Source organism: Strix aluco, chromosome 3 (assembly GCF_031877795.1).
Source record: "Strix aluco isolate bStrAlu1 chromosome 3, bStrAlu1.hap1, whole genome shotgun sequence".
Classification (NCBI taxonomy): Eukaryota; Metazoa; Chordata; class Aves; order Strigiformes; family Strigidae; genus Strix; species Strix aluco.
In genome coordinates, this window is record NC_133933.1 from 112216040 (window position 1) to 112243783 (window position 27744).

Genomic DNA, 27744 nt, shown 5'->3' on the forward strand with positions numbered 1-27744 from the left:
TTGTGATGCAGGACAGGACTGCACACACAGGCAGTCCCCAAGGAGCCTGGGAAAGCAGCTCCTTTTATATCAAACCCTCTGCCTAATAATCTCTCCAGCTGACTCAGCAGCAGCAGTGACAGCTTTAAAAGCAATAGAAGCCAGTGTTTCAGGGCTCAGAGACATTACATGTCTGAGAGGGAAGGAAGAATAGGCTCAAAAACCAGGAGTCTTTGGATCTACCAAGACTAAAGATTTCTCTAGGGAGCACATTAGAAACACTATCAAACCTTCTCAATCGTCATGTAAGAATCCTATAGAACTGTTAAATAAAAACGGCAGAGCGCAGAGCTGTACACTGCCTTCCTGAGAAAGTTTAAGTGCTTAGAACTCACTCAGACAAAAAGATTTGGTAGACAAAGTTAGGCTAAGCAACGTTATGTTTAACTAGACACTGAGGATGTTGTTTTTAGTTACACAAGATGGAAAAAGATATATTTATTTCAAGATTTTATAAGCTCAGCTTTCCCTTTGCACATGAATTCATTATAGAAACCGCTTAGTAGACTTGACCATTACTTTAACAGATATTTAAAGATTTTTTAAGTAGTTGCTATTTGAAAACACAAATATGTCTATCAAAAAATCATACTTTGTCCTCTATTTAAATGTTATTTCTGTCATAACACATCAACATTAAATCCATCAGTAGAATACCACCTTCAAAAGTATTGAGATGAGAGACAAAGTAGTGTCACCAAAGAAAAATTTCCATAAAGAAACAAAATAGATTAAATTTTTGTTTTCAGCATGACAGAAGGTACTTCAGTGTTGTATAGTAGGTCCTGTCTTCAGGAAGCAGAGACAGAAACAGTGGTAGCAAAATTTTCAGTTATTTTGTCTTGTCAAGACCAGCGAGGACTGGGAGGAACAAGCAGAGAAAAGGGTGATGCAATCACAGACAGAATTCTGTGTGGTAAATGAAAAATAGACAAAAATAGAGTTTATATGCTGCAAAGTCATAAATAAGTCAATTAAAGAAAGGGGGGAATGTTAGTATATATTGGACATAGTGTATTATCTAGCAACTTTTAGTGAGATGGCATGGCTACATCTATAGTGGTAAATGGAAGGGACCCAGAACTGCTGTTTTGACCCAAGACCAGCAAGATCAACTCCATACAGCTAAACACTCTGTCCCTGTAAAGCAGGACAGCTACTCACATATTGCTTACAGAGAATGATCTAGACCCTTGCTGAGCCCCAGATCATATCTGAGAATTGCCTGGGAGACTTTCAATGGCCCAAGGTCAGTACCATGCCAGGGGACATGCTAACAATTTAATCTGCACTCTGATGCTTGGACCTGTGCTCTCATCCCATTTCCTTTACTAGTTTAAATGCAGCTGACAATTTTCCTTTTTAAAGCAAGCTGCTGTTTATTCCAACTTGCATAGTGCACACCAAAGTACCACAGTTTCCTGTGTATAAACTAAACTTCAGAAAGCCTGTACCACTTAAAAATAGTTTTCTTCAAAAATAATAGATCATAATCTGTAAGAAGACAGAGGCAGGAGGAATAGAGTCTGAGGGACTTACAATAAAAGCAAGCAGGCTCTGGGGCAAGGGGGCCCTTTGGGAACAGGTTGGTTTGTTGCTCCCTATACAACCTGGACTGCAAAAAGTGAAGGGGAGGGGACAGGAGTTACAGATATCCTAGCTTATCTGTGAGATTAGTTGTGCTCACTGTGTGACAATAATCAGGCTTTGCATCTGAAAACTAAATAGTTAATAGAAATGCCTCAGAAAGCAATACTTTTTTTAGTAGGTGTACAGATGGGTATGCTTGTACATGACATTTTCATAACAAAATCTGAACAAAGAATTTCTGCCTTGACTAATGATTTAATGCTTTCTACATATTAAATCAATTTAATTATCACCTACTTATTGGTATTTTGGTGCATCATCTTTTTGCAATAGATCTTTCTATTCTGGCATTACAATTTATTAGAAAATTCTAAGACCTTTCAGGTCCTCTAAACAGACATTTCCAACAGACAGCTTCTGAGGTTATGATTAATTCATTTTTCCTCTGACAGTAGATTCACCAAGAAAACATATGTCAAGAATGAGCCTTTGCTTTAATTTTTTTATCCTATAATAACCAAAAGCTATTACAAAGTAAACATATTCATTTTTATATCAGTTTAATTCCCCATATATGAAGATGAAAGACAACAAGGGAAATTCTAACACCGCTATAAGCTGATATAAATTCTTGCATACATTGAATGGGTCTTGTGGCACTGCAGAGGGTTATGGCAGAGTTAACGCTGCCTTCATGTGTGCTTGCTGTTGAGCAGCCATTTTAAATACAGATGATACCTAGGCATCTTGGCAGCCATTTAGGAGAGAAGTTTGTGATTCCTTTCCCTCTGAAACTGAAAGGGTTGTAAGTGATGGTATCGAATACCAAAAAAAAAAAAATGCTAACTCAGATGCAAGCAGAGGTAAATGCTAATTTTCAGTGTGGGAATTAGAAAGCTTAACTGTGAACATGCTGTGGGGTGTTTCATACTTAACAGCTCCAGATTTAGGCTACTGGCTTACTGCCCTTTTAAAGAGCGTACATTTTGCCAGCATTACCACCTCAGAAATGGCCTCGGCAGATATCACAACCTAAGCAGTGTGGGGCTGGCTCTGTGTAAATGTGACAGGTCTCCTGGGAACATGAGTGGTTTTAAACAAAGAAGACATTACTCCTTCAGTGTCAGTGCACCTGTGCCCACAGGCAGCCAAGGACCCAGGGCTGCTGGAGGCCTTTTGGAAGAAAAACTAAGGAGTTATGTGGTCAATATAGACATGGTGGCATTTCAGAGGTGTTAAATCCCAAAGGACTGGGCAAATTCCAGATCACTTAGTTTTGCAGAATTATCTTTTACATCTTTATGTGTATTGAGTATGCTGAAGAATCAAATGAAAACTTGGTCCAGCACTCATCTGCAAAAATACAAGAACGTAAGAATTTACAAATGAAAGTAGGTACACCATCCAGCTCATGGTCCATGCGTACAGTGGTGAGGAAACAATGCCCAAGGAAAGGGTTTAAAAAATGAGCCAACATGCAGTGATTCTTTCCTGATAACTTTGCCAGCTTTTAGGTTTCTTGTTTGTGACACTTTGCCTTCCGCATCTTCACTGTCCTGCCTGGTTTTGGTTAAGCATGTGACCAAATACATAAACAGATTCCTGAAATAGTGAAGTTGGGGCATAGCTACACCAAGCATAGTGCTGGTAGAGGTGTGAGCTGATAAATCCGCATACAGTTAAATGTAGTTCTAAACCTGACCTTAAATCCCTTGAAAGTGTGATTTAATCTCCTACATCATGTAAGTGCTTTAAAAATGTTTACATCTTCTGCTTTATAATGTTATCTGTACTTTTGATGTTTAACTGTGCATTACAGAAATTGTTATTGTAATCTTTCATTTTACAGCATGTAAAGATATAGCACATTCCCAATTTCTATGTTATTTATGTTTTGACTTTAAACTATTTGTTGCTTTTACTGGGAATACATTTAAACTGGGAATTTGTGTATTGACTAGTTACAGACAATTGTAAAACTACAGGGACTTGGTGAAGCAAGCAAATATCCAGAGTCAACAGTATTACTATACATGCAGCAAAAAGCCTTAACTAACAAAAGAAAGGTGGGCTACACTATTATTCTTTGATTAAACACTGGATAGCTATTTACAAACTACCATGCAGCTCTTTACTGATTCATAGTTCTCAAATAGCCACAGGGGAATTGCTAATTACACAGCATTTGTAACATTACCTTTACAATGGTACCACTGTAATTGATTTTGGGGTTACCAACAAAACTAATTAGTAAAGGTGAAGCTTTCCTTGGCCCTTGGTAAGGATCACAGTTTAGTTTAGGCAATTAAGGTAACGGCTTTCATCCATAAATTTCTCTTTCTATTCTTCTGGCTTGACATAGTTATGTACAATGTGTTGTGACTTAAAAACAAGCCAAGCTTTATTCTAAAATGTACTAACAAGATTGGTGCATATTAGATGAAAGAGGTACTTTTTCTCTCTGATTAAAGCTGGTAAGCGTTCAGCTGGGAGAGGAGGTAAAGAACTGGGTCCAATTTTGCATTTCAAGAAATACAGAGGGAGTCTGGAAGAGATTGACAGGAACAATCAGGAAATACAATTTGAGGGGAAAAAAAATGCAGGAATAGGATTTGAGTCCAGAAAAGGTAAGACTGTGAGGAGAAGAGTTAAGTCATTCAGAACGTAAAGCAGCAGAAACAAGAATGTTGAATTGCTTCCCTGGGCTAACAGAGAAGATAGAAAAACTGGGTCATTCTCTGCAAAGATTTTGATAGATATTAGCAAAAATCTTCCTACCTATTTGGGTAATAAGACATGCTGAAGCTGAGAAATGTTATTAATCAGTAATAAATATAATGAGTTAGACCAACCCATGTCTATGTACAGCACTCAATCCTACTTCAGTACTGAGAGAGGGAAGAGAGGTCTGTTTTGGTCCGTTCTAGCCCTTCAGTTGTTTGATTTAAAGAACAAAATCTCTTTACATACCTTCGATGTGAAGCATAATTTCCAGTAATATGCCCAGAGCCATCACACCCAGGGGTGGGACACCTAGAATAATAATGGAAGAGATACGAAGCAGTGTTACTGACAGGAAAGGTGTAACTCCCCATTGAAAAATACTCATTGGCTCAGTCCTTGTTTCCTCAGGTGCCAGCCCTGGGGACCTCTAGCCATTGCTAAACCTGAGCTTAATTCCACACCAGGGACAAACATACTTTTTTCATTCACAAAATGTTTTTCTTTGCTACTCCTCACCTGCCCACTCAAACGCTTTCTGGGCATCTCTAGTATTGGCAGATTAGTGGAGATTTCCAGCAGCAGCCTGACATCCCCGCACCACCAGGAATGAGTAAGGTTGACAGCAAATGGAATATCCCCATGGTGTATGCTTAGGTAATGGCCAACATTACAGCAAGCTGTTTTGTTTTCAGTCAGAGCTATTGCTCTAATCCCACTGCACAGTGCCATGAGGTCGCACCATGGAGAGATTCCTCCACCTCTCCATGAAGCAAGGAGATGTCTAAGGAAAAGGAAATGTGTAGACGGGGAAGTAATGCTGGCCTTTTGCAGATAAATGGTAACCCACGCAAACACTCCCAAACACCAAGTTACAGCACCAGAGAAGTCACTGATACAGCTGTCAGTGGAATTTCTAATAGTGTAACGACATTAGAGTCATCAAAGAAAATGGATGTTTTTTTCTACATTGCAAAGATGATTGTGATCACCACAGAAAAAGCTAAATTATAATGCTAAGTAAAATCATTAGCTGGTATTTGAACTGCTACACTAAATCACAGAAAAGACAAAGGAAGAATTAATTTATATTCATTTTACTGAACAGACGAATGCTACATCAATTCCAAAAAGTCACTTTTCTTGAGCCTGAGTTTTGAATTTTAGCCATGCTTTAAAGTTTCATTTGAAGAAAGCATTCAAATTCAAAAAAGCATGTGTGCAAATTCAGATGTTGCATTCTGAAACATCAGATTTCCATAACATTGAATTCTTTCACTATGTGAATCCAGAGTTCATGCAGACTTTGGCTTTTACCCTTTAGTTACATATGTGCTTTCCTCAGAGTTGGTCCATACTGGTAAACTTTTGTTTCACAAATGTCTCTGCAGAGACTTGAAAGTTTCTTAAAATCAGGAATTAAGCAACCCAGAATTCAGTGCAATGGGGCTGTCACGTTCCATTAGCTGAATTTTAGCTCTTTAAAGCTAGTGTTGCCTACTTCTGAGGAGCTCAGCAGGGCCAAACTTCAAACATGTTTAATGCAACCTTGAAAGAGATAAATTAAGCTGGAATTTGTTAAATGGAGTTCTCATATAGTCTTCATCTGGTTATTCTATAGACCTTCATTATTCTATTCTCTATGGTCTTCATCAGTTATTCTATAGAAAACACTAAAATATGGTAGCACTTCCAGGATGTAAGCTGGTAAAACCTCTGGGGTTCACTATGTCACTGAAGTTTCTCTTCTGTATAACAAACGGTCTGTGTGCTTTGGACAAGGAGTCTAAACAACATCCTTAAAGACAATTCTCCTTTTCTCTGGCTTTACGTCTTTGCAAAGGACCAAGCATACAACCATGATGTTGACTAGAAGGTGTAAGTGTTACTGTGACTCTTAATATCTTGAAGACCAATATACAGGTTGACATCACACATCAATCTTTCTGCTTTTAGAAAGATAAAATCCCTAATTTTTGCATAGTTTCTTCTGACACAAATTAGGTAAAAATATGGCCCTTGGTGAGGAATTCATAGATCAGACTGTATGACCTTTACCATTCATTCTTTGCTGTGGTTCCACATGGCATAAACTTTGGCTATTTCTTTAAATTAAAAAATAAATGGTTCAGGCATCTTATATAAAGGGTCTAATATTTTAAATACTTCATATCTAAATATTTAGATGTTCTCACTATTTATATTCATTTTCATTTTTTGGCAAATGTTTCAAGATCTGCAGAGACACACGTGTTTTCTTGTGGATTTTTAATGCTAGGTATCTTCAGTGAGCTACAATGTCTACTTCCTATTTCCATCAAGACCAGTTGCATCACTGAAGCCTGACTGAAGCCTCTAAAGATGTTGAATCAAAAGATATGGGAATAAGAATTAATTAAAGGAAATGACTAAACTTTGGCTCTAAATGTCCATGGCATTTAAATGAATAAAGGAGAACAAGGAGACATGAGACTGTTCGTCTGCAGTCTGAGATACTACAAGGATTACTTCTTTGTGAACCCATGTTGTTTGAAGCTATCATTTTCCTCTACAGAATTTTCAATCGTTATGAGAATAAGCTATTATCAAAACTGAACAATGGTTTTTCTCATCTTTCCAAGACTTTTGCTACAGGTAGGCACGATTAATAGTGTCTTAACAAATAGGGTTTATAAGATGCACCAGTATATCCAATCAATCAGTCTTAAAATTAGACCATTACACCTCAACCATTTGGACAGTCTTACACAGATTAAGAAGCAGCTTATTACTGTGTCATTTAAAAAAAAAAAAATCTTAAGCAACTGAAGTTAAAGAAGAAATCATCCTGCTGTAAATTGAACTGAGAATCTTCACAAAGGGCTCTGTAGAGTTCACATCAGTTTAAAATCGTACTTTTGATTAAACCAGAAGAGATTTTTTTATGTAGGCAAGGATTTTAGGAAGACCTTTCAGATTTTGATTTTGGCACTATAATATTTGTTTTCAAGTCTCATAAGCTTATATTAACCTAAATGTAACAGATGAAATGAGAGTTTAGCGCAGTTGATAAAAACATTTTAAAATCCTGGAATATTTCTATTTATTGCTATTTCCATTCTATGGGAAGTGCCTAACCACTGTGAAATACAGGATGCAGATACACAGCAGTCTGTTTCAACTATAAAGTTATTGCAGTATTTATTTGCTATCCTAAGCAGATTAGATAAGGAGAGAAGTACAAGTCCTTGTATCATTGGAATTGTGAGTGTATTTTCAGAATGTCTGATCATACATAGGACTTGCATGTATCTCTACTTTTCTATCAACACCTGTACATATTTGACTTAACTGATCATATGTACATGCAACAGTGCCAGAAAAAAATGTATGTGCAAGTGCTTATAAGAGGCAAGCGATGTGAAACCCTTTGAAAATGAGTATCGGAGTAAATGAAAAAAGAGATATACAGTTTCCTCACTTACTTAAAGTCAATGTAATTTGGCAGGATCAGAAGCTTATTTGTAGACTCTACGTAATAGCTTACTGCAACAAAGGAAATACTTTAGTACTTGCAGCAAAGGAAATACTTTAGTACTCTGAAGACTGAAGTCACAAAGGGAACTCACCCCGTAAAGAGTGAAGTTCAGAACATATAACACTAGCACTTTACCACAAATTCAGGGCATCAGGTAAAAGAAAGAGCTTGTCAGTGAAGGGGAATGCAGTTAGTACTGCCTTGATGCCCCATTCATTTCACAGAACATCCCAGAGAAGCTTTTTTGGGAACACAAGCATAAGCAGAAAGCAGGGCAGGCAGAACAGGAACAGCTGTGGCAGCTGGATTCAGTATTGGGCTTAGATTCAGTAACAGGAATGAAAAAAGGCAAGAGACAAACTGAGATAAATGCACTTAAGCTTCACTACCCATTCTTCACCAGGGAACGGACTGAAGGTGTGAAGCAATTAAAAAAGACTTTTGGCAGCTTGAAGGAACTTAGGGAGGTTCCTGGGACCGGGAAGAAAATAGATGCAATGTCCAAATGGCTCTGTGAGGCTTTTTCCAAATGTCAATGGTTAGAAGTCTTGCTGCAAGCTCAGCTCAGAAAAAAAAAAAAACAGCTCACATCAGCATAGCAGACTACAAATAAGATCCACATTTAAACCTATATTCCTAGGCTTTTATCTAGGTCTACATGAGCTAGATAAGCTTAGATGTAGCTTACCTATTTAGATTTATAGCTCAACTAGCATGAGACCACATAGGATGTTACACAAAGGTGCTGACAGAACTGAAGTAATTTTGTCCTCATTGCTATGTATAGCTTTGGTTAACTTACTTTTAAAATTTGTTTTAAAACATAAATTATCTCTAAAACATACCAATAAAACAAAGATATTGTAATCTGCAATATAATGAAAACATTTTGGTTTTTTTTACCATTTAGAGATTTTACCAAAAAATAACAATGACTTTCTGGAACCAGAAGGATTGCACTTCCCTATGGAGGAGGCAGCACTCATGGAAGCTTTTGCAGCACCAGTCTGATCACAGCTCAGAGCCTGCACTGAGGCTTGGGCTCAGGCTCAAGCTCAGGCCCCCTCTTTCTCTCTCTCAGAAACCCTCAGCTGAGATTCAGCAGCACAGCAAATTCTGTTTACATCTCAGTCAAGTCTTGTCTTAATGTATAAATCTGAATGGAAACCTTGGATCTAGAACTACACAAGCCTAAATTCAGCACACTACACAAACAAAAGTCAGGTCATTGTAACACTATGTTGCATTTTTTCCTAAATAGGGTGATAATGTTTAACTTAATCATCAGAGACAGTTTTAGCAATTATAACCAATATGTTTTCTTCTCTCTGTCTCTTGCCCCTTCAATCACCTTTGGCCACTTCTATGCCCTGCACCAAGCCCTCCCTCTGCACCCTTCCAGCTTCACTGCTCTTATCACTACAGACTGGTTTTCACTAAGGAAAAGGCATCTTATTAAGTTAGGCTATAGCTTTCACAGGAATTGGCACGTTTGTACATTATTTGTGTACTTTTTTTTAGCTATTGCTCTTGGAGGATTAATAATAGCACTCAGTGGACACTCTTGAAATAAAGAAATAATAACAGTCACTAATAAAGGCGAAGTGCATTGCCAGTTCTGATTATGGCAAACTGCTTCAACATTTTATTTTTGTGCTGAGTAAATTTGGTCCCACGGAACTGAATTAAGCCATTAATTTCTCTCACACTGGCCATACCAAAAGCCATCAGATATAATCCTTTCCAGGACCCACTAAACTATACTTGGATTCAATTGCAACAGTTTGTTACAAAATACCTTTCATGACCTGTTATTAGTAAGCTAGTGTATCAATTCTAAAGACTAATGTTACTTTTATTGTTTAGTTTACAACACTTAGTTCCTACTATGTTGCAGATCCAATCTCCCCTTGAGTAAGTAAATGAACACATATATAAGTAATATAGCCTACCAGACAGAATATGTATCCTATAAATTACTTATTTATTACTATTAATTAAATATTTAAAGCAGATGTAGCTAGCAACCCAAAAGAAAAATTGTACTGAATTAAACAGTGGAGTAAGCCAGTAAGTTGTGCAAAAATTCAGAATGGTTCTTCACAATGTTCCACGCTGCAAAAGAACTGGGATTTAGCAGAAAATTGTATCTTTCCCATAGTTTTATTTTGACCATGCTGTCAATCTCTATAGTAGAGGTGTGATTTTCTGTTGAAAGTTCAGAAAGGCTAGAGAAATATAATTGTTTCCTGTGGGATTTTTTCATAGCAGAATGTAGAATTTTTTACTGTCTGGTGGTTTCCATGCATTTGAGATTCTGTTTTATTCAACTGAATTGCCATGAATGGAATTCATAGGTTGGGAGGCTGGAAGACAGACACAACAATACTTTGCATTTCTATCTTTCATCTGAAGATCTGAAAGTGTTTTACAAACATTAATGGACAAAATCTCACAATACTGCTTTGAAAAAGGGAAGAATTTGGCAGAGGAAAACTGGGGCATAGAGAGGCTAAATGATTTTACACAGAAGAGAAAAATGGGCTAGAAGTAGAGATTCTTTTTCACTGCTCTGTTTGCAGCTATAAAGCTGTATGTCTTCTGAAACTACATGTAGATTCATAAACAAAAAATTGTGGGCTTTTTTTCTAGTCAGGTAGTCCAGAAACAAAAGGTTGCAAAAGAAAACCTGTAAAGATACTGCGGTTTTAGTTCCCTGAATTGAATATGTGAGGAAGGAGAAAAAAAGGGGAGTGGGCAAGGAAGGGAAGGGATGAGAAGAAGGTGTGTCAAATTAACAAATGGAGTTCTCTGTAAGGTATGGTAAATGCATTGTCTGTCTATGCTTCTATAAACTCGAGTGCTTGTCAAAAAACCAACAGGTTTTCAGCTCTTGACAAACAACTCCCCTTTTTAACCAAGAGGCCAAAAGAGAGAACAAGTTTTCCTCCAGTTCCTTCCTATCCCACTCACCACTAACCTGCAGGGAGCACTCCAGGGGGAGAAGAGAGATCATAAACAGAGCTGTGTGGTTCTCAGCAGAGATTTTTTGGCCACAGGTGTGTCAGTAACAGTCAGGGTTGTGGTTATTGTTATGAAAACACCTATTTAGCAGGAACTGGACAGAAACCAGGAACTCATTTTGCCTTTACCTTTCTGAGCAGTCAGAGCAATGCCTCCCAGCCATTACTGTTCTAGCCAGCTCTGTGAAAGCAATCTGGATGTGTAAATCTCTAAATCCTATTTTCAGTCCCAGGTATTTTGGTAGATTGTCAAGCTCTAATTAAGTATGTGAAGTGGGAATGCTGCTGATCCTTTTCCTCATGAAGACACAGAATAAAAGCCATTCCACTTTTACCCCGTTGTCTTTTATTGTCTATTTTTTTTACGACGGCATTTGATTTCTGAAGTCCTAAAGTGTTACTTTCTTCTGGTGCCTAGACAAAACCCCTCTACCTACACAACTGTTAATTTGTAATGAAAAACTGTTTTGCTAAGATGTATTTATTTTCTCTTAATTTCCCTCAGTGAAGCTGCACATCTATATACTTCTTCACTCTTTATTTCACTCCTGTTTTCTTTCCTGACGCCTCCCTCTCCCTATTTTCAATCTGTTATCCTTTTCCTACAGTGGAGCAAGAACCTCCATTTGCTTTTGCCCCATGGTTTGCTTTCCATCCATATTCCTCTCTAGCATTCCTCTTCCACATTCTACTTCTTCCTTTTCCAGATCCTTTTCCTTCCTCATTGTGTCTTCTTGTCACTTTTAACTTTTCTTTGTCCCTTTTGCTTCTTTTTTCTCTGTTCTGGTTGATGTCTTCATTCTCTGTTCCTCTCTCATATTTTTCTTGTTTCACAATCTCTAATAACCCTGAAGTCGACAGTTCTTTCTTCTTTACTCCTCTTTGTTGTTTCTTTCCATTATCTCTTCTTTCATCACCCTTTTTGTCCTCCTGCTCTTTTCTCCCAGCTGATTTTATCTTTCCTGTAGTCTGCATTGTTTGTGGTCCTCTCACATTGCTGAGATGACTGGGTACACATGGCATCCTTGCGTCAGGGGAGAAAATGCTGTGTGTTGTGAAACCTTAACAGAAATTCTTGGCTGCCAAGACACCCTAAGTCATTTTAAGTATCTTGCACTCTTTTATTTTCAGTAAAGTCCTTGTAAGCTTTATCACTGGCTTCAGAAGGAGCAGAACCAGGCTAGCATGGGGCACTTCTGAAAACTGCATTCAGAGCTCATTTGAAGCTCATTTGAATTGGTTCAAGAGGCAACATAAACTCTGTGGGACAGGTATGCAGATAATGAATATTTCAGTGGATCTTCAGTCCATGGTTTCATGTTCAAGGCTAAACCTATGTTCTAGTGCTCACAAATATACCTACAAAAGCATGTGAATTCAGACCCTTATAAATATCAAAGGTTCATAAAGATATGCAGTAAGCCAAAAATAAAAAAAGAAGTTAAATTTAGATTCATATGTTAATTATTTCCCTGTATTCAGTCTAACTAGAAGGAGTACTTAATCACACAAATTTAGTTTTAGCAAAAGTGCTAAATATTACTTTTTCATATGTAAAACACTGCTGACATTTCTTACTTAGCAGAATGCTACTGACACAACAGGCCTCACTGGAGGTAATGGGAAAAATTTAAAAGCCCAAACCACAGCAGATATAAAGGAAGAAGATTTGAGGAAATAACAAGAACCAGCAAAAAAAAAAGTTGTGGTAGAATGGCAAATGAGTGAATTGAGAATGATCTTCTATCTTGTCAGTTGCTTTTTGGCATTGGATCCAGTGCAGCTCCAGTAGGAAAGGGCAGGAGATCAGGGGATCCAGGCAAGGATCACTCCCAGTGGGGCATTACGGAGCCCTCTCAGAAGATACTGGGAGAAGTGCAGGTTGGAGGATGGAAACAAGTGTAGAATAAAAGGATTTATTGTTATTACTTTCACTGTACAGTCTTTCTATCCATGAGGGAATGATGCCAGGCTATGGAGCTAGTCCAGGCATGAGACTAAAATAATTTTGGCTCAGAGGCTTCGTGGAGTAACTTCAGTCTCTTCTATCTCTGCTGAGAGATTGTTCTGTCTCTCTCTTTGCCTCTAGAAATCCCCAGCATTTGAATGGTTCTAAACTGGGGATGGCTGACTTCATACTCTTCTGCTTAGGTAAAATTTAATTAATTCCCTGACTTTCTGCATGTGGAATTTTTCTGTCCATAGCTGATGGTATTATCTGTATTGCATTCCAGCATTTTTTGAACTGTGTGGGGGTGAGAAAGAATATGATATGTTTTTTAATTACACTGAAATCCATTTTCCTATAAGCAGACTAAAATGCATCATGCTGGCATTTAAAATATTGCTGTGCACTTGAATGCACAGATAGACATGATGCGTTTAAATTAATTATACTGCTTTAGAAAAAATATTCCTGTGCCTTTAGTTACCACCTCTGCGTGCTGCCTGTTCTGCTAGCAGTCAGGACTTCCCAGCTTCCCAGCAGCAAGTGCCATGACGTGCTGCCCGCTGTTCTCACATCTAGCACCAGCATATATGGCCTAACATGCCAGTTGCCAAAGGCATGGTATGTGCTTAATGTGAAATAGCTTCTGTGCACTACCCAGGGGGTGCTCCGTTCACAGAAGCTGCCAGGGGGAAGCTGTGAATCAGCTCTCTCCCTGGGCACCTTGCCCACGCTTTCTCTCCTGCCAGCATCGCTTGCCTTGGAGGCAGCGCCGGCCAGCTGCAGATCCCCTCCCCGCAGCAGAGAGCACTTCCTGGCACCAGGGATGAATCAGTTCCAACATATGCAAATTCAAATGTTCATTTCCAAACACCTCAGCCTTTGGAAAAAAGCTTCATTTTTATAGTGAAGGAATAACATAAAATGTTTGAGGCATGGAGAAAAATGCAGGGGAAGACAGCTTTAAGAGAACATGCCCTACAACTAGGAGCAAAGCCATGCGAGTTCTCTGTCTCCTAATGGCATTGCTGCAAGCCTGTGCTTGAAAAAAAAAAACCCACATGGGGTTTTATCAGTAATTTTGGGTAGACACATTTGTTTCTGAAGAAGAATGCCCTATTCCTGGTTGGTCTGTTAAAATGGGAACCACTAAGCCTCTCAGGAATATCTGCCACACAGTCACTGCGCAGCAAGATTGGTCCAGTCAAGGTTTGCAGAACATGATTTCTCTTGGTCCCCATATTTGAAAAGGGGTCCAAGAGAAGCACTTGAAGACAACAGCACAGCTATTGTGTATGTTGTGTACATATACATTTTGGTATTCTTCACCTTAAAAGGTGTCTTCAAAAGCTCATGCAACAGGCCTAACTTTTCTGTTTATGATGTAAATGGAAGTTTTAACATAAAATTAAATTACAATTAGGCCAAATGCTGAGTACTTTGAAGATTAACTCTTTAAAGTAGGGAATTTTTCCCCTGATAAGAGATGTACATTATGGTCAGTAGCCTGCTGGTTGCCTTGAACACCATAAATTATCGATAGCATAATTCTTGAATTGTTGTCCCTATGTTGCTGCTTCTCCCACGCTCTGCTCTTTTGTACTTCATATAACTTCTCTCGGGTGAAGCAATTACCAAAGGGTCTGGTGGGCACAGCAGTATGATCTAGAATCTGTCTCTTCCTGACAGTTTCCTGGAGGTTTGGGATGACTTCAAAATCTACAAATCTGGAACACTCAAAACGGTCAGCACCTCCCCAAGAAATGCTGAGAAAAACTACCAGATTAGGATTGCTAAAAGCAGAGGAAACAAATCAACAACTTTCATACAGTCTGCGGTTTTAACAATCCACTAAAGTCACTGGGAAGAGAATGGGCACAACCAAGCATTACCATTCTGTTTATTTGTTTTTCATTTGAACAGAACCGTTTAACTTGTGCACGCACAAATACTTGACCGAGAGAAGGACTCTAGAAGATCACAGGAAAGGAGACAGTTGGATCAAATGTAAGGCGGAAAGAAAAGGCTGAGTGGGAAGGATGGAAAGAATAAGAGCATGAAGAAAGTCCAATTTATATGTCCTCTTTCAAAATAGTATATCAAATATTGTTATGAAAGATGATGCCTACAAAACATTTCTAGCCCTATATAATTAAGAAAGAAGCAGGATCTCTGCCTCTAATGAGAGTCCTCTCAGTCTAGCATTATGGCAAAGCCGTAAATGAACAGGATTGTAAACATCTTTGAGTTATCTAGGAAATGTATCATGGGCAGCATTGAAGGCTCAGAAGTTTGAGACAAAAAACTCCATTAAAATAATCCAAATGACAGAAAATGTAATCGGCTGGAATTTTCTTCACTATTAACAGCTTGTTTCTTACTCTCCTGTTTCAAAAGAACAATTAAAAAGATTATTTTCAGTGCACATTCAGAAAGGTAAGATAAGGTAAACATAATAGTTCAATGCAAAATGTGTTTAGATGACCAATTGCATCTTAAGGCTGAGAGACATGTTTTGTTCCATATGCAGTCACTGCACTATGCTCATTAGCATCGAGAAGTGTTATTGTACCATGAAGTTCCCTATACTGGATGGACTTTTAAATCTCTTCTGAATGTATGTGTTTCTGTCTGAAAACATCCACGTGCCATCCAGTAACAGGGGCAGATTAACATTTGGATAAGGTGAGCAAACTCTCAAGGGTTTCGCTTTCCCAGAAAGATAAAGCAGAGACACTGCTTTCTATTTTGGGGGTGAAGAGTCAACAGCAAAAGAGTAAAAACCTTCAGTTTTTGTTTCATGAAAACAAGCAGCTTTTTCCCTCTAGGCCTAAAAACATTTGTCAGAAGCCCAAGTGAGGAAATGTGAAAATACCGAGTGTGAATTATATCAGACTGTGAGAGGCAGTCTGGTCTAGTAAGGCAGCTAATGAACAGTACAGCTAAGGGAAATCCAGTTTTGTCACTGATTTTCTGTGTGAGTTTATTCTAATTTTTGAGCAATTCTCAGACATGCTTTAATTTCTGGTGCAACTGACTGGAGACTCATGCTCCATCTACACTGACTTAACCTCGTCATTCACTTGGATTTACCTCAGGCCTGAAATATTAAGCAAGACTTAATTAATACTGAAGGGAAAAATTCTTAGGGTGAGTCCAGTCAAGAACCCATCTGCAAAGAGGACAGGTTGGGCATGACCACAGCTATGCCCACTCCTACCAGTACTCCATCCTACTGCCTGGAGGTAGTCTCAGATTGTAGACAGTGGTTAGACAAATCCACCCTAACGAAGTAATATTTAGGGGGGTATAATGTCTTTTGTATTCTTCCCAGCACTCTGAGAACTACAAACACTAAGCTGCAAGTTTGCATTGCAGCAAGATGTTGCAGGATGGTTATGGACCTGGAGCACCTGATATACGAGGCTGAGAGAGCTGGCTTGTTCATTCTGATGAACAAAAGTGTAAGAAATCTTATTGTGTCTACAAATATCTAACAGGATGGTGTGGTGAATGCATAGCAAAAGTTTTCTTAGAGCTGCACAGCTGAAGAGTGAGAGGCAGTGGGGACAAGGTTCAGCACAGGAAAGCTCGATCCATTTTAAAGGGAAAAAAAAAATACCATCAGGCTGGTCAAACACTGGAACAGGCTGTGGGAACTCTAACCTTAGAGATACTCAAAACTTGACTGAACAAGGTCCTGAGCAACCTGCTCCAACTGGACTTGGTCTGAGCAGGCATTTGGACTAGGTAACATTTGGAGGTCCCTGCCTACATGGTCTTATAATTCTGTAGTATGTCTCAAAAGCTGTATCAGAGACCATACTGTTTGGCCTCCTATTGGCAGTATGGATGCAACCTCTCCTTACAGACTCATTTCCAGAAAGATCACGCACTATCACTCTACTTGATTTCAGTCCCTTCTTGACAGTTTTAAGTTCAACCATCAGCCAATTTCTTTGTGTAGTTGTACATGTTGGAAATATTTGTATATTTCTTTGTATTTGTATATGTTCTTTTCAGCAACTGAAAATGATGACTTTGAAGTCCAGTTTGCAGAGCTAAGGAATGCTCAGAAATTCTCAGTGAGGTACGTAAAGTGGATCACACCAAACATCCTGATCAGTGTGTGTGCCTGAGAGAATACTCCCAGTTTCTACTCCAGGCATCCATCTGCCTCTGCTTTGGAGTGTTCTGTCCCTCCTAAAAGGATGTTGCAGCTGTCTGGGTAGCAGTAAAAGAAACAACGGAGCTTTTAGTATGGTATTCAATAACCTGAAATTGGTGCCATTTCACCCTAACCTGTCAGGCTGTATGAGGCAGTTTGCACATTATGTGAACAAAGGAGACATCCCTTCAGTGAGGGCAGGAAGCTCTGGTAAGACCATTAAAACTGTTCCAAGCTAAACTATTCCTTCTTTTGCTAGAATCTGAGACTGTATTGAACAGCACTTAAGTAATAATTCCAGCTTCATAAGAATGTTCCAAGGTATCATTAAGTAGAGCACTCGAAAATGAATTGTGCTTTTTATTGTCATGGGATATGCTCCGGTGTCTTTTCTTACTTTGGCCCTCCTCACTTTCTCCTTAAAGTTAACAAAGGCAGAAAGCTCGTGCTTTTGTACAATTTCCCCTTCTACAACTCCCATAAGATTAGGCAGTGCAAGCTGGGTTTATACTGTAAACATTTCATGAAAGAGCCACTTTAATTTTGCAGTCTAATAGCTGCAGGAACAGTTTCCTAAACAGCTGTGCAGAGTGCTGGAGAGGTTGGAGGTTACAAACAGGGATAAATGGCTGTGCAGCACAATGGCACTGTGCGACTGCATACCACGGTGTAGAAAACGGGTTGCTCGCCCAGAAACACTTTGCTCACGGTTGGGAATGCAGGCAGAGAAAGCGCTCATGCTCTATTATACCTTAGGGCTTAGAGCTCTCATGCACCGCGGAATTAGAAAAGCAGCCTTGAGTGAGAGGCTAACAACTTTGCTTACATGATTTTTACAAGAAAGAGGTTTTCGTCTGATTTTTTAAAGCAATAGACCTCTTTTCCAAAATCACTTGGTTTTGCGTGCTTACAGCAAAATAGCCCTGAGGATCAATTTACTGCTACTTACTCTGATTTCTAATTCACTTGGTTAGTGTTACAGATCTTGTCTAAACGTTGATTCATGCTTTTCACTTTTCAGGGTGACGAAAAAGAACCATAACTTTCTATTTTTAGAGTGAATGTTTACATCTTTTATTCAAACTCTGACAAAATATTTTTAAAAAATCATTATCCTCACAAACATTCCTGCAAATTAACTGCCCCCTGACAAGGATCTGGGATAATAATGCATGGAGCAGGAAACACAAATTCTGTTTTGATTAGCTCAGAGGTTGTGATCCTCAGCTATACATGACATGAAAGAGGAGCATCTTATTAATCTCCTGGCATGAAGTAGGGATAGGCAGAATTCCACTCTCAGTACCCATTCAGCCATAGGAAAACCACTAATTTCAAGATGAATATAGCATCTCAGGAAGGTCAACTGAAAGGCTGTGGAACAGGTTATCCAGCAAACTACATCTTACAGAAATGTCTCCCACAGGTTGCCACTTCACAGTACTCATTGTTGTGGACTGTATCTCTGCACAGAATTTAATCCATTGGCAGTGTCTTTAGAAACTGACAATCCCCTTTTGTATGGCAAGGGAAATTTATAAGAAAAAAATACACTTTGAATAAATATCTTATTCATTATATTAACTTTACCTTTGAATGGGAAGTATTTTCATTGACATGAACAGACAAAGTTTTTCCTAGCTTTAAAGACAATCCCACTACCTTGAAATAATGTCTTTTAAACTTTAGGATGGAATAAAATTATTTTTTAGATCATTCTTGATTATGTAAGACTTTATACGAAGATATAAAACACACTTGGTCTGTGGTACATTAACATTCACAAGAATTCTTATAAAAAATTGAGATATGTGGTCCTGACTTGTTTACTCATTACCATTTGTGAATCAGTAGCATTTACTCTGGGTTCACTAGAGTCAATACCAAAATTTGTAAAAATGGAATTAAAATTGGGTAAACTATGGTTAAAATATTACTTTCTGGATACAAGTTTTGCATACAAACTGGTAGACAATTTCCGCTCATATGCATTAAATATTACTTAATTTTAATTTACAGAGGTTTATTGTATTAAATAGAAGTCAAACAAAAGTTAAAGAATTTCCTTACCAATATTTGACTAATTAATACCTTAAAAATACCTTTTTCTTCTAAAACAAGTAATGATAGGACTCTGTCTATGATGGTTTCAACCTGAAACTATTGTCAAGTCTAAGGAGTGCAAATTCTCCTCATGGGGTTATGCATGGAATTTGGCCTTATAATATTGTTCTCACACCATTAAAAACATGCTGCTCATGGAAAGCTTTTCACAGTTACAGAACATAATCTCAGATCCAAAGCCAGCTAAAGACAGTGGGATTTTCCAATGACTTAAGAGGGCTTTGGATCAGGTCTCAGGAAAGACTTAGAACCACTGAAGGTCTTTTTCTGTGAATGGGAGTGTTGAGGATTAAACCTTAGCTGGCTTAAAAAAATAAAGAAAAAAAAATTCTTCATAATTCCATTCTTTCAGATTTGTCACACTGAAGTCACAACAGGTGTATTGGGTGTTATCCAAAAACAAGGCCCTTGCCCGTCCTCCATTATGCCTATACTTATGGAACATACTTACGCTTTTCTGACAGATGTTTCTTGATTAGTGCATCAGAGGAAAACAAATCACCACCTACAATGGTTCCTGGAGAAGCCTTGAGGAAAAACCCATAATCTATCATTTTTTTAAAATTATTCAATTCTTTTCATATCAAATTTTATGATTTCCCCATTTTTTCCATAATCTGTTTATAACTCTTATTCATGGGGACAAAACCAGCGATTTATCTCTGCAGTATCCAGCATACCCAACATTTACAGCTTTTAAATTAAAACTTATTTGTGAAATGCACAGCAGTTAAAATAGCAGATATTGAATTCACTCCCTTTTAAAGAATAACTCTGGTATTTTAAAGAAAAATATACAAATATTTTTAAGAAATAACCAAGATCTTTTTTCATTTTTATATTGTCTGATATCATGTCTGATTCACAACTGAATTATAGATTTAGATCATATAGTGAAAAAGTAAATTATATGCTGTTTACCTATTAAACTCTGAATTCAGCATTCAGTAGACTGCATTTAATACAGTGTCATTTTAAGTTTTAGCTATTACCAGTTTATACAAGCAAACAAAAAATCCCTAAACTCATAGTTTTACAGGCAAAATGAGTTAAGTTGTGATTTTCTAAGTTTGCTTTAAAATTATTTTTGTGTGAATTATGTGTTCAAGAAAAGTGCCAGACTGAGTAGCCTGAAAAAAATAGTTCTCTACCTGTAACAAAATAAAAACAAGAAAAGAAAAGAAAGACTATGGCTTGGTTTTCTTATAAACTGCATCTCTATGATTTGATTCCTTTTCTACTTAATACAGAAGTGCTCCAGTATCTAATCTCTTTTGAATAAATTATATTTATAGCTCTTTTAAGCTGATCATATGCTTTCATAATTATGTCCCCATTAATTTGCAGTCTGAAAATTTGGAAACTAGATTCCGTTCATCTCAGTGTAATGTTAACTCTGAAGCCTGAAGATGGCATTTTAAATATCACTCTGATTGACTGACTACTTTACAGCTGGTCATTTTAATGAAACTATGCAAATAGTATAATTCTGGAAACTGCATCTTAAATATAATTTATTTAGATTTAATTTTTTCAAGGGTCTTTTTTCCCTTTTTACCACAGTCCAAAAAATAATAGATAACAATAGTAATATGCTTATACTGCAGTCCTCCTCTGCCTCTTTATTACAGAAAACAGATACTGCTGAAGCTGAGTGCAGTGTAAGCACAGTCAAGCATATAAAAATAATTAATGATGGCCAGTGTTAAAATACTCCTCAAAATCTAAGGTTGTTTCAAACAGTGTACACCAAATGAGCCCAAGCTGAAAGAGCACAGTGTCGTTATCTGTGGAAGGAGAGAAATCAGCAGACTTTGAAGCAGTGGAAATTCTGTCTGTGTTAGGGTAGAAGAGCAGTTTTTACATGCAGATGAGCAAATGTAAATTCCACTTACTGGGAATACAAAAAATATTGTAAAAGAAGATTATGATGAGGTGTTTATGAGGGATATGGGATATTTTAGAGATATAAAACATTGATAAAGATACTACAGTGCTGCAAAAAATGTGTGCTACATAAAGTCCCAATAGCACTGAGATAAAAATAAAGGGGTGAACTTAACTGCATGGTAAAATCAGATGTTACTGTGCAGATACAGACACCAAGTAATCGAGATAGAATTGGCCATTCTAAGAAACCAAACAATGCAAGGAATTTTATAACTTCAAAAGATTTAAATAAGGTAATCAAACATGAATGCTAACCCAAGAGAGCAGCTGAGGGCACCTGCCCAGATCATCACTGTTGTATCTTAGCGTAACTCCACTGAAGGCAATGGAGCTATGCTAATTTACACCAACCGAGGATCCAGACAATCATATTTAGGACTTCGAGTGACAAAATTACTTTTATTTTGGGGTATATATTAAAGGGTTTTGGCAAGTCTGACCAAACACAGAAAGTGCAAAATACTGCACTTTTAATTCCCCTTTTAGCAACTGTATAGGTTATGCAACTTCCCATGGGGATTGCCTCAGCACTTGGGATATACCACAGCATCATGTTGCAGATCTTTGAGGATCTGGATGGAATGAGCAATTGGTTATGATCTGTTGATTTGAAGCAAAAATGATCAACATCACAATGGCAGTTTGCACAATAACCAAATTGTGCCAAAGAAAAGACCCTGAATTGAATACAAGCAAATGCCAGGCTGAATGAGATTAATTATGTAGGACACATTCAATGACGAAGAAGTATGACCAAACCCAAGGAAGGCAGAGGCAACTGTACAAATGGAAAGACTCCAAGACAAGAAGGCCTTAGAGAGATTCATTGGGCATATTAACATAACTAAGCAAATTCATTGATAATTAATCACAATTAAGTGCTTCTCTCAGAATAGCTGCTTAGGGACTGCACAGAATGGCACTGGAATGACTGACAAGAGAAAAGTTTTGAAAATTAAAATGAACTGTCAAATAAACATTCACACTGAAATATTTGGTGATTAGCGAAGAGCTTTGGAACTAAGGGTTATATCTTCAAAACTGCCTAAGTTGTTATTGCAGACACTGAATTCCACTTTCAAAGTTAGGCATATAGAAGTTGCAGGGATGTGGATGCCCAGCACTTACATTCCTTCTGAAAACAAAGTTTAGACTCTTAAATCATGCAGGTTGTTTTGAAAAAGTTATTCTAATTCAGGGAATGTTCATCCGAATTGAGACTATTTTGGGTGATAACTAAGTGGTAAAGGGTTTTAAATACTGATTAAAATTCAAACAGCAAAAAAGTAGAGCTATCAATATCTTTTGTTTTAAATAATTAAGTACCTAAAGAAAGAGGCCATAAACTATTTGAGTATTGTAGATGCCACTATGCAAATGAAGCCTCTAATTTCAGAGCATTTCATGGTATTGAAAGCTTACTAAGGCCCTGATTCTGCAAGGTGTTTCATGCAAACAATTTTGTGCCTGCATGGAACATTTCACAGCATCAGAGGTACTGATATGCAGATGGCTTTTAAGGAGTTTTTTAGAGAGTACATGCTTTTAAGACCACCTCTCAGTAATGAAAACAATGATGAAGGGTCTTATGTAAACAAAACTCAAGTATTTTCCATTTTGGAGACAAAAGTTGACAAACTTAAGTGAGAAAAATGGAATGACTCAACCTTACCAGAGTCTGAATGAGTTATTCTAACAGAAAAAAAGCCCAGCCACTTCCATATGTAAAACTTATTGCGACTACAGAGATGAGGTTGCTGCAGATGATGGGTTTCTATACAAAGGACATTATCATAACACCACACAACATGAGGTTGGAAATGCTAGGTATAACCTACAGTGCCCATTTGAGTATTGAGAAGTGCAGGAACAGAGCCCAAGGTGTTCTGTTCTGGCCAGGCATGCATGCTGCCATCAAAGATAAGGTATCCAAGTGGAAATCTGCAATAAATACAGGAAACAAAAATGCAAAAAAAACCCACTGAAACCACATGAGATTCCTAATTTCACTTGGCCCAAGGATCTAGTTGAACAAAACGGGAAAGATTATTCCTTACAGATGAACTAATATTGGGGATCTATGTTCCTTGGTTTTGTTTTTAATAATTTAAATTAGACTTGTACTCTAACTTGCAATTTAATAACACATTAAAAAAATGCAGTTTGTTTTACCATAACATTGCAGATAAGTTAATAAAATACTATCATTTACAAATTACTCTAGTAAATTTTTAACATTACTCCAAATACATCATGTCTGGTCCTTGCAATCACATTTTCTATATAAAAGTTAGCTAAAACATCAAGGAACTTAAAAAAGTATCTGCAGATTCAAAGGATACATACTTAGCATCAAAGGAGTACTTCGTTATAACACAAGATAACTTACTAGGCTCAACAACCTCAGTATTCAAGAAAACTGTAATGACAACTTCTATTACGTTTCCCATGTAGGAAAAAAAAAAAAAAAAAAAAAGACATAAACAACAGGGGTAAAAAAAGTGGTAATAAGAATGGAAATGGTTATTCCTTTGCAACAAAGAGTAATTTTCTAAGAGAAAAGTGAATGAAAACTATATAATGGGTCATAGCCTTACTGAGTTCTTATAGGAGGACAGATGTAATCTCAGCAGGAAAAGGGAAGGCAAAGCAAGGCAAGGCAAGGCAAGGCAAGGCAAGGCAAGGGATAACACTCCTGTGCAGATGAAGCAACAAATGTACGCCCAGGCACTGAACATCAGAAACACCTCAAGTAGCAAACACAAGATGTAGGTGGACAAATCACTTGAGCAGCTAAACAGTTCTCTGCAGAAATAACTGTAAAAAGTGACTGTATATTGGGAGAGCTATCAAGGTTTAGAGTATAGGTACTGATAAATGTCCAAGAATAATCTAGCTACCTGTCTAAAGAGGGGAATGTTTCTGTGGTGTTTTACTAATATGTTTGTTTCTGCATTTTAATTTTGTATTTGGAGGAGGCCTATTTTTTGCCAGATGACTAAAGCAAGGAAGAAAATATTACTTTTTTCCAGTAATATTTTATTTTATATATTCATCAGAATAAATACAACACAAGCTTCTCCATTTCTGGAGGATATCCCTTCTTCCCAGTTGCTAGTTCTTGCTGAGCAAATGGCAGTAAAATTACACCAATAAAAAGTGAATATTAGAGATTAAGAAGTATGAGCTAAGGATATCCTTTCCATCCAGAAAAAACTGTATTACATGGAGTTGTCCTTCCCAAGGAAGAAGAGTCGTGGTTAACAGGGAGACCTTCAGAGAAGCTCACTTTTCCATCTGAACTGAATGGAAGACAACGCTAGGATGACACATTGGGGAATAGGGAGATAAGGATAAAAGGAAGATAAGAGAAAGAGTAGAAGATGCCCACCAAGAATATGGAAATTAGGGCAGAATGACATGGAAAGAAGAAGGAAGCACAGAAATTCCAACTCTTACTTCACTTCTACAGTGACTGAGCTCCTCACTTTGAGTTAAGAAGAGATGTGGAAAAGAAAAGCTTTCAGGCTTCATTGTAGAGAGGGAAATAAGACTGTACTCCTCCCTGTAAGTGCCATAGGGGAATACCAAAAGATGTTCACCATAGAAAACAATGACATGCAAAAACCTACAGAGAGTCAGGTGCTTTGGGACTGAAAGACTAGACATATTACAACAGTATTGGATCCAAACTTGTAGGCACCTGGTTGAACTGCAAATCTTTCTGATGTCAGATTCTTTAATATAAACACTAATGGTATTTTCTGGCAGAAAACTGACCCAAAGAAACAAGGGTAAATGTTGACAATTTGATAGTCAGTTGCATGGTAGACCAAGCTAATACTTAGTTACCTATGGCCTTTGAAAAACGATGATTATTTTTACATCAAAGTAGCATTAAGTAGAACTAAGTTTGTCATTTTCTGGGAGTCTCTGGTATCCAGGTTCTCTGGTTTCCACACTGGCAGTACACTGCCAGTATACTGTTCTGAGTATGCTGCATTTTGACTGGGATCAATTTACTGATGATCAAAATGTGTCCTTTCAAAAACAATAATTAATTTTAGTTTTAGTTTATTTGGAATAAGATTTAAAGTGCTTCAAAATGTTGCTTTTTTATAGTATTTATAATTCTACAATGGGATTACAGTTTTGAAGGAACTGTAAGTGTTAGAAAAACCTCCTATGATAAGGAGTAAATAAAGACAACTGATAAGGAAAAGCCCCTGGGTAAGATTAAACCGGATTTAACTTATGAATATTTTAATATCGGTAGCTGTCACTGGGTGGGCTGTTAATTGCTTTCCCATCACAGTTAAGTTTATTCATCAATATACTGTCCCTAGGTCCTTTAAAAATTAGTTGCTTTTCACAAGTATTATAACCAAAATCTTCATGCTGGAAAAGCCTGGATCCTTGTCAGATATTAATTTCTTCAGAGACCCTTAAAGCTGTTGACCTCTTTTTTTTGCCAGCAGCAGCAACTGAGAATTAAAGCTGAAGAAATTCTTCTGTTAACTGGAGATCATTGACCAGGCTGTGTAACTGCTTTCGTCTGCCGATAAACTATGAACAAAGACTCTTGTGTTTCCACTTTGGTGGGCTTTGGGTGAAAGTGGAAAATCATACAATCTGCATGGTAAACCTGAGCAAGAAGCCTTACAGAAGAGAAGCACGGGTGTTAAGGAATAATTATGCTGACCCTGGAACAACGTAATTGAAAGTTGCAACATTATTATTCTGGGAGCCAGGAAATGTGAGTAATGGAAGCTATGGAGCCACAACTACCAAAAGGCAATACAGTGAGCACAACTGTTAAGCGAAATAAACTTTCCTCTAACCTCTTCAGATTCTTATATTATTTTGATTATGAATGTTATCTGAATTATATTATTCATTAATATTATTTGAAGTGTCTGCTATTTTATATTTTAGTTGGGGCTTAAAAAGAATCAGTATGTTAGCAAAATTCCAGTTAGGAAGCTGCATTATGCTTAATTTGTATGTGTTGTACAATACACACAAGGAGATCATGGATTGGTAAAATGTGATATAAAGGCTTTACCAGCACATATGTGATATTTGCTACATAAGCTATGCATGGCAAAGCCCTAAATGTATGAAATATTTCCAAACTATGTAGGTGAGAAATACAATCCCTATGCTGCACTATCAATTCTTCTACTGCACTATCAATTGTTCTCTGTACCCCACACATTAAAAAAGTATTTGCCAGAAATTTTACAGAGGTCTTTATGGATGACTGGAAACAACTACGTTGAAAACCAGAACAAGGAATAAAAGATGAAGAAGAGATGAGAACAGTGCAGATTGGTAGGGACAGGACAGAAGGGATCTCAGCTTGGGATACAGGCAAAAAATATGTATACATTTCTCTCTACAGCCTGGGGCAGGTGCCAAGGTTACTGATTCTCTCTACTCTTCAGCTGTCAGCAAATATGTATGAAACACACCAGCAATGTTCCCCACCTCCTCCTGGTGCCAGCCCATGCAGAGTGTTATTCCTTCTACTGCTGTTTGCTACCACAGTAGTTCAGGTGACCTATATAGTGGATATCAAAAGTTCCCATGGTGGCTGGTGGCCTGACAGATAGCCAGTAGGATCCCACATTACAGAATTCCTGCTTCTTTTCAACTTGCTCTTTTAAAAGCAAGAAAATTATACCCCCAGACCTCACATACAGAAATATAACAGATGTAAACGAAGTACTTCACAGTTTAACAATTCCAAAATCAAAATCGCTTATGTAGCTTTGGTTTAGCTGTTTTGTGCATACGCATTATCATTTACATGATCACATCTTCTTCCATCTTAGACAGAGAACAAGAGCATAAATGAGAGCTGTATAAAGGATGCTGCCATCCATAGGACTCCTACTTCCTTGCTTTCGAATATATGTGAGATATGTGAAGATGCTTTCTCTTTCTGTACCAACTTCAGTAGGATGTAGAGATAAAGGACAACAAAAATATAAATATCATGGAGGCAGGAGATGGGCTGATTAGACAAGGAGCTTGAGACAGGGAGCAAGGTAGAAAAAATGATGAAGGAAAACAGGACAAAGCGAATGGACGGACCAAGTGGAAACTGGGACTGATCGGAGTTTCAGGGGAAGAGAAAGGATAGCCCCATGGCTGTTCTGGAACATTGGACTCTGTCCTGTTTTTTCTGTAGAGTTCATCCCTTTTCACAAAGGGTCAATCACTCATCATGTAGAACTGCTGAATTCCCACAGCTCCAAGCAAATTCAGTGGGTACTTGGCTTTGAACATATGCAGTTCCCTACAATGTGAAGAACTCTGACAAATTGAGTCCTAGAAGTCTCAAAACTGAGCAATCAAAATTATATGCTTAAGTTTTCTGGCTTTAAAATGCGGATAATACCAACCCTGACTTGCTTCAGAGTATAATTGCAGATGAAAATCAATTAATTATTTTATAACCAAGATAAATTAATTAGGAAACAGTCAGATGCAATGGTAGTGACAAATGTGTGAGTGAATTAGTAGTTATACCTTGAGAGTACAGTTTGAGAAAAGTGCAGTGAATAACAGACAGGGCCACACATGGGACAATGAAGAAAACAGAAGAAATTCATTAGTTGCTTATGCAGCAATTAGTGTCTGCCTTGTGGAATGAATT

General features: G+C 37.6%; 1 protein-coding gene across 11 annotated transcripts in view; it reads right to left on the reverse strand.

Annotated features, from left to right (window-relative positions):
* MYT1L (myelin transcription factor 1 like) overlaps positions 1-27744 on the reverse strand; it is a 314269-nt gene that overhangs the window by 29246 nt on the left and 257279 nt on the right. For all 11 annotated transcript variants that reach the window (XM_074819977.1, XM_074819976.1, XM_074819975.1 and 8 more), the window contains one exon: positions 4600-4662. In XM_074819977.1, coding sequence (XP_074676078.1) covers positions 4600-4662 — 63 coding nt within the window. The remainder of the gene's footprint in view (positions 1-4599; positions 4663-27744) is intronic.